The following is a 12,136-nucleotide window of genomic DNA, read 5'->3' on the forward strand; positions in this document are numbered from 1 at the left end:
TAGTCTCCAAGCTAGTCTCAGAGGCATGATCTTCCCAGATTAGCCTCCTGGTATTACAGATGTATTTCACTAGGCCTGCTTCTTAGGAGTTGTTTGTTGTTTGTTTGATTGTTTGTTTGTTTACTTAAGAGTCTGTGTGTATGAGTATATGCCACAAGTATCTCAGTGCCCATGGAAGCCAAAAGAGGGTGTCACATCCCCTAGAGAAGCTGTGAACAGCCTGACATAGCTGCTGGGAATTGAATTTGGATCTTCAAGAAGAGCAGCAAGTACTCTGAACTTGCTGAACCATCTTTTCCCAGTTAGGGGCCTGGTAGTTTCCCTGGACTTTGCTACAGGAAGTCCTAGCCTTGTGACAGTTTAAAATAAGTAAGTCCTTATAGATTTTGAGCCAGTCTGAGAGCCACTTGTGGGTGTGAGCATCCACACACTCTTGAGGCTTAGAGAAGGGCAGATGACATGTTCCAGGCCATGCAGGCAAGAGGGATGGCAGTTCTCACTGGCATGAGCTCTCCTGACAGCAGAGCCTTACACTGCCCCTGTCTTACTGCTTTGGATGTCCTCGTCCCAGGCATGTTCTGATCTGGCTGATGAAGGTCAATTTCTTCAACTGCCTCCAACCTTCCTTAGGGAGAAACTGGAAAACCCTTCTCCATGCTCTCTATGTAAATCAGGCCTGGTGGAACTATTAGCATTGGATTCTTTTCTGCTGTAGTCAGGATATTTAAAGTCCCTTTGGCATTCTGAAAAATCAATAGCAATATCTAAGCTGTTACAAAAGAGTCCACATCGATGGGAGAGGTGACACAACAGAGCCTGAGGGGCAAAACCTGTATTTCTGGAGCTCTGGAAAAGTCAGGTGGCACATGGAATACGCTAGCTGTTGCTATCTTCCTTCTATGGATGCATGAAGTCCTTAAAGGACATCTTTGTAGCTCCCACTTTGTATATAAAGAAACTGAGGCACAGGAAACTTCAAGACACAGAGCACAGACATTAGATTTTAACCGTCTTTGGCTGAGTTTCACAACAGCTAGCCTTGCTTCTTTCCCAAGAGCAGAAGTGAGGTCCAAGCTTAGCTTGCAGCAGGATATGAGTCCAGCTTGGCCCCTGGGGACCTGGCAGTCACTCACCAGCAAGTTCACTGTGCAGCTCATACGGTTGTCTTTGCTTTCGTCTGTCATCACTCCCCGGTAATCCAGCAACTTCTCCAGCAGCCCTTTGACCAAGCTCACGAAGTTCTCCACCGACTTAGCAATGGTCGGGTGTTCTGCTATGCACTCTATCAGTCTGTGAGGAGAGAGGGGGCTGAGCTCACACTGGGAAACTGGTTGACAGCAGCAACACCACACAAATGGCCAGTGAACTCAAGGTCACAGTTGGCATATTTTCTTCACCCAAACAGTACTCTAGCCATACAACACAGCAAATATTCTTGTACTACCAGAATGGGAAAAATAAAAATAAAAAATATTCCCATATGGCCAGTAGTGTGTGGGTGGGGCAGGAGATGGTTACAATTATACCAGCAATAGTAGTACAGCAGGGTAGCTATTCTGAGTAGTGATTCTCACAACATCTAGCAATGTTTTATATGCATCTATCTTCTGATTCAACAACTCTACTTCTTGGAGTCTTCTCTATAGGAGTCTGTGCTATAGAAGTTCTTCTAGAACTATGCCAGGGTATATTTATAGGATTTTAAAACTGTATAAGATAGTAAAAGAGCTGGAACCATCTAAAGTGTCCATCAAGTAGAAAGTGCTTCAGTGAACTGATGTATTCTCATACAACATGGTTCTACGAAGCCATTAAAGTATTAGGAAATGAATCAATGACATAAAATGCTCTATAAAATACAGTTAAATGAGATGCGTAAGTATCCGAACATTTTATTTTTATTTAATTGATTGTTTCAGAGCTGAGCATGGCCCAAGTACTCTCCTTAACATCATAGGAAGAAGAACTCCTTTAATGCCTCATCCTGGTCTATTGAGAAAAGATCCCTATGCATAAGGGATGGCAAGGTCACCTAACTGTAGGACTGTGAAAGGTCCTACAGCCTCTTAATTGTGGCCCCTTCCGTGTAAAGAAGAGAGATGAGATGTTCTGTTTTTCTACTGAAATATAGGAGTGTTGGCTGAGAAAAAACTATAAAATTAATATAAAAATATTAACTTGCCATTTTTAGACACTTATCAGCTGATAGATATGGTACTAGGCATACTGTAATAGAAAGAGTGACTCTAATAGGCAGAGAACCATGCCTGTCCTTGCAAATTGGGGTGAGAGATCAGTAAGTTAAACTTGGGACAATGAAAGCTTGCCTTAACCACATGTGTGGTGCCAGGCATTATATTGACCCCTTGGGGGAATTTCAACAACTAGAAATTCTTCCTCCCAGTTTCTAGAAGAGGAAATTGGGGCAGAGAAAGGTTAAAGGTCAACTGGAAGTTGAAGTGGAGCTCTTAGGAGTGAAGCCAGTCACAGTTCAATTTGGGGAGAGATTTTTTTTTTCTGATGACATTGCATCTATTCTTGGGTGCTTCAGGCCTCCCAAGTTACTCCTCTGGGCAGCTCAAGTTGCCAAGAGATCTCAGGAGAAAGGGAAAGAAAGGGAAGAAAAGAAAACCAAGGACTTTGAAGGGTCATTTCATTCCAGAGGCCATGTCAGGCTGCAAGGAGGTGACATCTCAAACTGTGACTGTGATCAGACACATCCATCTTTCCCTAAGAGTAGCATTTGTTCCTGGCTTTCAACAAGCAATGCAAATGGCCTGTGATTTACACCAGTCTGGTTCTGCTGCAGCTGTCCCTACTTCTCTGAGACAGCCACTTCTAGCCCTGTTCCTCACCCTAATGATAATTCAGTCAGGCTCTGCCCAGCATTTGGTGTGGGATTCCAGGCAAAGGACCTTCTTAGGTTTAAGCCTGGCCAGATCAAGAGTACTCAGCCCTGCAACACATTAGAATGTCTGGGGAAATTTTACAAAGTCATGCCCAGCCTAAGCCACATCTTTGGAACCTCTGGAGGCTGGGGCAGCAATGATTTGCTCTGAGGCTCTCCAGTCGATTCTAGTGTTTAGCTGGCATTGGCCACCATTTCTATGATTGGCCACCATTTCTATGATTGCACATTTAGCCTGGGTGGACACTATCTGAGCACTCTGCTAATGGACTCTGGTTCGGGACTCTGAGCTGGGGTCTGAGACCCTGCTGCCTAGTTCCCAATGATACATGGTGCTGGACCACCCTGTAGACACACAAGGGTTTAAAAGATTTGTCTTGAGTGCTTTCATGTCTTTATTCTTCCAGTGTGAGGCAGGAAGGTTGCTCATACTGTTGAGCATTGAACTAGGTAGTTAGCTGTCACCTATTCATCTACCTACTCAACCAACCTGTAGTGTCTACAAACTATGGGTTTGGAGATCATCAAGACCAAGTCACCTGGATGTCTTAGTTCAGCAGGGGAGGCAGAGGGATAAAAATGAACTCGAGTGTGTAATGGTGTGCAAACCTACACTGGGAGCTGCCTGCTCTTCTGCCACCATGATAAGCCCCTTTCACTGTTTATCCTGTCAAACCCCTGTAATTCCTTAAGGCAGTCACTAGGTTGACCTTCAAACCATAAGTGAAATATGAAGCCTTCGGGCCTAGGTTCTGATGGCTGTTCTGTCAAAGTCACACAACTCTCTCTCTCTCTCTCTTTCTCTCTCTCTCTCCCCACAGTGGAGTCTAAGTGACAAGAAGAAAGCTGTGGGAATGGTGGGTCCATGCGGATCGGATGATGATTGCCTCAGTGGATGGAGAGTGCACACATCACCCTTTGCAAGCCAAGGCCTTGAGGACTGAAACAATGGAGTCTCCCTGCAGGTACACACTCGAACTCAGTATAGGAGGCTTCTAGAAAGAGGAGTCTTATTATTCCATCCAATGTGGGAGGAGAGCCCTGAGGGTAGAGAGGACTGCAGCGCTCTGTAAGTCTGCACTGTACTGTACAAAAGCACATGAGAACAAAGACTCAGCCTCATTCCACCTCAGCCTTGTATCCTGGTTCAAAACTGTAGCCAGCATAGGACTGGAAGCGCTGTTCTAATCACAAAAGAACCATCTCACTTCTACACAGAACCAGAAGACTGTGTCTGTCTAGAGAGATTCTAACCCAGCTCAGGCCCTGCATCAGGACTAGAGGGAAGTGTCACAGGAACTGAGGTGACCCAACTGGAGAAAGGCAGTAGCCTTAGGGCTCCCAATGACATTTTATTCCACTTGGATGGTAATAGGAATAGAAGCTAATATGCCTGTACTATATACTAGGCATCAGCAACTATGTTAATGAAATACAACTAAATGAAGTGAAGAAAGAAAAACAATTATGAGAAGCACCCTGCAGACCTTCCCATTCAGCCCTGCAGACCTTACCACTCAGAGCCCTGCAGAACTTCCTACTCAGCCCTACAGACCTTCCCACTCAGCCCTGACATAGCGTGTAAGGGGTGGGCTATATATTAACCTCTAATTTGCATGAAGGAAACTGAGGTTCAGGGAAGGCAGAAGAAAGAGTAGGGCCCAGGGCTCCTAGCCATTCTGAGCAGGCCCCTGACTCCTGCGACTCTTGTATTTGGCCTAGTTCATTTTGTGTAAAAATCATTCACACCTCCATCTCTGGAGGAAAATAATGAGCTGCCTTTAATTTCCCTGACTGCTAAGGACTCCTTTGATAAAGAATCACTCAGGAAGACTTTTGTGAACCCCGCTGGTAGTCTGAAGCCTGCCACAGGGCTTCATCCGCTTATAGAAATGGAAATTACCAGAGCAAACAGGGTTCAGCTTCTGGTCAATATTTAGATTCTCCCACCTCAGAACTTTGAGATAAGCACTGATTTCTGCCCCTGGAGAGTCAGATATTCTCCAGTGGTCCCACCAACCCTCCCCCAATGGATCTTTTTGCAATATGAGTGCATAGGAAACCTGCACTAGGCATCAGGCAGAGTCAAGGCTCGCTGAGATGAGACCATGCTTTCAGGATCTCCATCGTTACTGCTGGGTGTTGACCATGCTGGGCAGTATAGGGTAGGGACCATGACAGGGGGCCAGGGCAAAGCCTTTTGTGTGTCTTTGCTATGAGAGGCAAATATTCAGAGAAGATTAAGGAAAGAGTCCAAAAACCAGAGCCACACCAGAGCCTCAGTGAGCACAGAGAACAGGAAATTGGGTTGCCTGACCATTCTCCCAAGCCTCCAGAGAAGGTCTCTCAGGCAGGGCAATTAGGAGGCAGCCAATGACAGGAACTGGGAGCCAGGCCGAGGGACTGAAACATTCATTAAACATGTACCTGCTGTGTGCCAGATGCTTCTTAATTACTCTGGCTTCAAAATAACCACAGGAGCCTATTGTTCTCACTTTAGAAATGGGGATACTGAGGCTGGAGGGGTTGTGCCATTTGCCTAGCATCATACAGCTGCAAAGTGGGGGAGCCAGGATTCAATATAATACTCCTCCCCCCCAAAAGATACAAGTGGATGATAAGCCCCAGAAAAGTATTCAATATCCTCAGTCACGGTGGAAACGGAGATCAGAACACAAGGGTCTTCGGCAGGTTCTTGGCAGGGTGGCTATAACTGCTAGGATGGATGTTAACAGGTGATACAGGAAGAGGAGATATTGGTGCTCTCCTGCTTGGCCAATGGAGAAAAATGTGGGCCTGTGCCTTTGTGTGTCTTTTGTCCCCTCAAAAAGCTAACTGTCTTTATCCTGAAATTACTCTCTGGCCTTGCAATCCTACACTAAGGTACTGTTACTATACTCACAGAGTCAATCTAAGAGCCAATGAAGTAGATACAGCCTAAACAACTACCTGCTGGCTATAAAAAAAAAAAAAGAAAAACAAACAAACAAAAACCACAGTGGGTCACAAAGCACTGTAGACTAGGAAATGTTCATACCAGACAAATCCAGAGTGAGAAAGCAGTCATGGCTGCATGGGGCTAGGAAATGGGAGTGTGTTGCTACATGCATGCATGCGTGTACAGGACAGGTGTGCCTGGGGATATTTGCTATTGGGGCTACTTTGGTAGGTTAATGAAATGTTCTAACTTTAATTGCTATGTGGTTGCTTAGTTCAATCAACACACTAGAGCAGTGTATGCTGGGTAGGCAGCACGCAGCATGGTATATGAATTATATCTTAACATTTGGGAAAACAAAACCAAACCATCTTGACTTTGAGTCCAGTCATGCTGAGTGCTGTTCCCTCTGTACTGTCTGCTCCAGACTTGGCCACTGAAGTCTTGCAGGGCACATTGAAGGCCTTATACCTCCCTCAAGGATGCTTTTCTCAGCATCCTCTGACAATGTGTTTACCTCTCTGAGCTTAGGAGGTCACACTCAGTGAAACATGGACCCAAGACAGTAAACCTGACCAGAGATACACATAATGTGAGCTTCTCATAATCAAATTGAAAAGGAAAATGGCAGTAATTACGCCACACTTCAGATCCAATGAGGTGGTTTTCACACTACCGTGTTCTTTTCTCTTTCCAACACAACATTTCTTTTTATGCAGCCCACCCCATCAATAGCAAAGCACAGGTACTTCCTGAGAAATGTCAACTTTCCTCCCCAAACAGTTTCATCAGTACCACCAGCTTCCAGGGAAAGTCTCCCAGGAGTACCAGCAACCCCATACCCTGTTTTGAGAGCCTTCCACCCTTGGCTGGCCCTTCACAGGCTTGCTTGTCCTGCATCCTGTACTTACATGGACTCCAGCAGCTGCATGTACTGCTCATCCCCCCGGCCTCCTTCCACCTCATGGTCCAGCTTCAGGATGATCTCATTTTCAAACTGGAAAAGTGATTGAAAATCAACAGAAACAACATCAGAGGACCATGTGCTGAGCCCGTCAATTCACTAGTGGAATCAGAGCATCAGGGAGCAGCTATTTTCTCCCATTCCCAGTGCCTGGACCTGTGGATTGAAAGCTGAACAGGACGCAGGGTGGGGAGGAGGGAGCTGGGATGAGGGCTAGAGGATGGGGGCATAAGAGGGAGAGAGGAGGGAGAGTGAGTACTTCTCAGATACTATTTCATTTGAGCTTGCCCTCCAAGGTTAATTAGAGGTTTTACAGGAAGATAAAAGGGGAAGGGGATCCCAGGCACGTACAGAGGCAGGTGATACGGTCCTGCCTCAATAGCGCATTGTCTCAGACAGCTATTATTTTGGTCCTGCATTCCTTTCCCCATAGTCTAGTGATCATACCAGACCTAATTTCAGTCCATGGGGCTCAAGCAGTCTCAAAACACCTCTTTTTTGGCAAATGTGGACACCTGACACAGGCCTAGCTCCTAACTAGTGTATTCCAATACTCATGGCCCAAGAATCATGAAGACCCAGGCTGATCCAGTGAGTCTAACCTGAGACTTTCATGGAACTCTTAGCAACAAGTATCATGCTGTTCAGTCTGGAAAGGGACTGTTGCAAGCCTGAGACTGCTAATGATGACACCAATGAATGTCTGCTTGGAATCACACTCTATGGAGGGAAACAGAGAGCAGAGGTCGAACATAGACCTGATGACACGCTGAATCCCTGGAAGCCTCCCCATCTCCATGAGCTGATACGTATGAGTGTGTTTAAATACACACACACACACACACACACACACACACACACACAAAACCAGCCAGTGTATATGTGTGTCAGTTTGAATTGATGATTTGTTACCTGCAGCAATACACACACACACACACATACACACACACACACACACGCTGGACAATATAAGATATAAAGCAAATATTTCTCGAGACTAGACCAGTAACAGCAGCAGAAGTCAGAGATAAGATTAATAATCAGAAATCAACTTTTCTTCTGTGATTTTTCCACATCCACTGCATTGAAATCACAGAATGTTTTCTCGCTAGTGCCAATGTCAAGAAGCATTTTGTCCAGCGGAAATCATGGCTTATTCAATGCGCTCTTTTGAAGCATCCCACTGTGTCTCTCTACAAGACTGTTACTCAGAACACTTTGCATTGTCTTGGTACATACTCTCAAGAATGCAATCAAACATGCAGTCCACCTGGGTCATTTACTGCTATGAACAAAACTGGTCCTTGTAGAGAGAAAGGGGGACTTTGGCAAAGGCTCCTGAGATCTAAGGAGGCATCGAGGCTACTTGGCTTCTAACGCAGCCTCTTCACACTCAGTCTTCATAGTATCCCATGAGGCCTGAAGGTCAAGAGTCACCTTTGAATGCAATAATGCATGATGAACAGCCATCCCTAGTTTGACACAGCCTCCAGTAAGTGCCAGTTATTATTACAGATGAAGCAGGGGCTGTCTCCGGCCTCAGATGAATGTTGGAAGCCTTTTGGCAGCTCTTTCCTATGCATAAAGGATGGAGTCCATTGAGTCAAAATCTTGAGGTGATAAAAAAAAAACAGGAGGAAGATTCAATATCTTCCCCACTCATGCGATGACACCACCCCCACCCCCCACCTACCCAGGGTGCTCAGAGTCAACAGAAAGGACCAGAAAATTCATGTTGATTTAGCACAAGCACCAAGGAGTTTTCAGTAAAGTGCCAGAGTTTGGCAAAGAGCTTCTGGAAGAGATAAAGGAGGCCTGGAGCCTTGGGTAGGATTGTGATAAATATAAAGGGAAGGGCAATCCCTGTGGGGGACGGTGGGAGCAACGCTATGGAGGTAAGAATGCAGGGACTTGGAGAGAGGGATGGAAAAATGGGGGGAAGGGGGGAAGGGGAGGGGAAAGAAGGGAAGAAGTAAGCCAGGCAGCCTCTGAATTTAGCCTTGCCTGAAGCCTTCACATTTCCCTGGTTATGAGAGAGAGGTGGGGGGGGGGAGGGAGGGAAGGAGGGAGGGACAGGGTGGCATGGTGGGCTGTCTGGAGGGAGGATGGGCTACTAATGAAGCATGTCCCTTATAGGATGCATCTTGCAAGCATCTCGTCTGTATTATTATTTTCCAACATCAGGAGCTGGGATCTGTGATTCTTAGAGGCGTCCTTTATATTAAGAGCATAAAGCAATAAGCCCACAGGTAATACATATAGAAATAGGCTTCCTGTCTGGGCCACTGGGTCAAGTTCAGGCGTTGAATGTTTGGCTCCTGGTAGGTGGCACTGTTTTGGGGAGCTGTGGAACCTTTTGGGGGTGGGCATAGCTGGTAGAAGCTGGTGACTGGGTGTGAGCCTCTGAGAGTTGCACAGCTTGGTTCCTGTCATGCTCTTCTTCCTGGGCTACTATGATGTAAACTTCCTCTGTCAAACACCAGCCACCTTTAACTGAGCTGCCATTCTTGATGCCTCCTATGATGGACAGAAACCTGAAACCATAACCCGGAATAAATCTTCCTAATCTTAAATTGTTTCTGTCAGGTACTTTGGTTGTGGTGGTGCGACAGTAGCAAACACATAGGTGTTGGATCCTTCCTCCATTCACCAAACATATCGATAAAGAAGTAGGTCTTTCTAAGCCTCAGCTAACTAAGGTACAGCTTAGTTAACATGAGCTGGCAGAGATTCTCTGCAATGGGCCAGTGGATAAAGTTAGGCCCCACAGGCAGGATGGTCTATGACACAACTGCTCAGATCTGCTGTGCAAATACAGCTGCAGCCAGCACAGAAATACTAGCATGCTGGCCATCAGGAAGCTCTATTTACAAAACAGGTGTCAAGGTTGATGTAGTTTGTCAATCTCTTGTCAACGCAAACGGCGTAACACCAGCATCCATGGCATCGCACTGCCGTAAGTAGAAGGGGTTTATACACATATAAAGCCACATATAAGTTCACATGCACTGAGCAAGCTCTCCCTCCCCCACCCGGTTATCATCAGTAATGCTGCTGTTATTGTTGCTGAATGCTACTGGAAAGCAGCTCTAGGCGAGAAACACAGCATTCTGCTGTTGTTGTGGTCTGAGTGGTTCTCTGGAAAATGCTGGCACCGTTCCTCCTGGTGAGATGAACTGCTCTTTGGAACAGAGCAGTGAATGGGGTAAATAAGCACTTGTCTTGGGGTCATAATAGAGCTTGTCGGGAGGCAAATTGCAGGGTACCGGGGAGGGGGCAGAACCAGAGATGGCACACAGCGCCTGAGATTTCCGGGATGAGTAGGAGAGTTAAGGTCTCTGATAGACACATCCCGTGCCATGCACAGTGTTGCCTGTGCCCATAGACTTTGATTTGCTCGAATCATGCTTTTTCCCTGGCCATGAGGTTATGAATAAGTTAGCTAATCTTTCTGATGTCACTCTCTTTTGTCCATTCAATGTGGGTTTGAAACAGTACCTTCTTCACGGTGGCAGTCTAAGAAGTTACTGGGAAATCATGTATAGGAGATCAAGCCTGTTGCTAGGGTACAGTGGGTTCTCAGTCAGTGTTCACAGTGACTACCATGAACATTGTGTCCCTGTCCTCATCACTGACATCGGTATCTCGTGTCAACCTTACTTATGGCAGCCATGGGAGATGGATGGTGTCCCCACTTTATAAATGAGGACACTGAAGCAGAGGACCTTTGTCTTAGGTTGCAAAGGCTGGTTGAACTTGCACTAGGTTAGACCTGGGACCAAGACCCTTCTAACACATACACCACCCCATCACTGTGGCAGGTCTCTCCATGAACACTGTCATTGTGCAGCACTTAGACTGGAGTCTGTCTTCTCCAAATTATTTCCATCTTCACCCCCAGCCTCACCTCTATATCTTTTTGTCATTTGCTCACCCTATCTCTGTCAGGGGTGGATTTGTTAGGAAAAACGTTATTTTGCCAGAAGTCAGATTTTACAGAGGTCTCGTATGAATCTTGAGAACTAATTCAAACCAAGGGTGTGAACCCCAAACTTTCAGAAAGGACCTTCTCTCCTAGCTTCCCAGGCTCTCCTCCACACTTCTGCTGCCTCTCCTTGCAGCTGAACAGCACCCCAGATATGTATTATCTTGTTCAATAGAGAGTTTTCTGATGGAAGCCCCGCCCTGCTAAAGCTGAAATCTAGGAAGCAGGAGAGCATCTTCATATTTTGGGTGCTGACTGTAATGGACACAGGGTACTACACGCCTGGGTGACGGGGGGATAACGAAGATGAAGCTGCCCATCCATCTTTAGACTCCTTTGTTAACAAAATGCTGGTCAGTGGGTAGAGACAAGATTGACAGGAAATTGGAGGTGATGATGTCATGTGACAAGAGAGGCCTGTGGGAACCAGTGTAGACTTTTCTTGATCTGGTCTCTTAACTGACCCCACACATTCCCCTAAGAGCTCCAGTTAGTAAGCTGCAATGGGATAACATTCATTCTACCAATGAGGAGACAGAACTAGGGAGACCCAAACTCACTCAGTTTCCAGACTGTAGATGTCTCGGGCTGCAAAGCACAGAGGTGTTCAGAACACACTCATGATCCAGACCACTGGTCTTGCCATGCCTACTCCATGCCAAGATTCAGTCTCAGTAGAACCTGCTGAACTGACCTCTTGATCTGCTAATTAGCTCAGCAATGATTGAGCTCCTATTGTGTACAAGCATGGTGCTAGATACTGTTAGTGAAGGCTACCGTGTAGATACTGTTAGTGAAGGCTACCGTCTCCCTCCAGTTTGATTCTATTTGAATCTCGAGTCTCCCCTACTTGCTAGGGGCTCAGCCCTTTGGCTGACTGGGTCACAGTCCCATTCTGTACTCTACCTTAGATGGCCATTCCACAGTTTCTATCCCAGGCTCTCAGGTTCTACAGCAGTCTTTCAGGAAGCTTTGGTTTTCTTCTTCGACAGAGAAGTAACCTGAAAAGTAGCCAGTCTTTCTACCACAGGGGATCACTTAGGCAGTGACTGACATTCCCTAACTTCTAAAACTGTCTCTTTGTCTCTTGCCTTTGACTATATTGCCAAAAGAAAATTATGTCTAGAAATTCCCTGGAATTCCCTTCCCTATCCTGAGTATTTTTTCTTTTTCATGAAATGTGGTTAGATGGAAGACTTGACAAATGGAGGACTTGACATTCAAGTTTAGTGTCTGGTGCTTACAGACTGCAGGGAGTTCCTGACTGAAGGGCCAGCTCTGGCCTGCAGGCATTCCTGGTATAGTGTGTAGACACAGGCTTACAAGCAACTCACCCCATCG

General features: G+C 46.1%; 1 protein-coding gene across 1 annotated transcript in view; it reads right to left on the reverse strand.

The window, feature by feature from the left end:
* Nucleotides 1-12,136, reverse strand: part of Dock2 (dedicator of cytokinesis 2) — a 414,603-nt gene that overhangs the window by 35,716 nt on the left and 366,751 nt on the right. The window contains exons 34-35 of the mRNA XM_028756478.1: nucleotides 6,758-6,843; nucleotides 1,134-1,290 (exon numbers count right to left, since the gene is read on the reverse strand). Coding sequence (XP_028612311.1) covers nucleotides 1,134-1,290; nucleotides 6,758-6,843 — 243 coding nt within the window. The remainder of the gene's footprint in view (nucleotides 1-1,133; nucleotides 1,291-6,757; nucleotides 6,844-12,136) is intronic.

This window comes from Grammomys surdaster, unplaced genomic scaffold (assembly GCF_004785775.1).
Source record: "Grammomys surdaster isolate TR1022 unplaced genomic scaffold, NIH_TR_1.0 126121, whole genome shotgun sequence".
NCBI lineage: Eukaryota > Metazoa > Chordata > Mammalia > Rodentia > Muridae > Grammomys > Grammomys surdaster.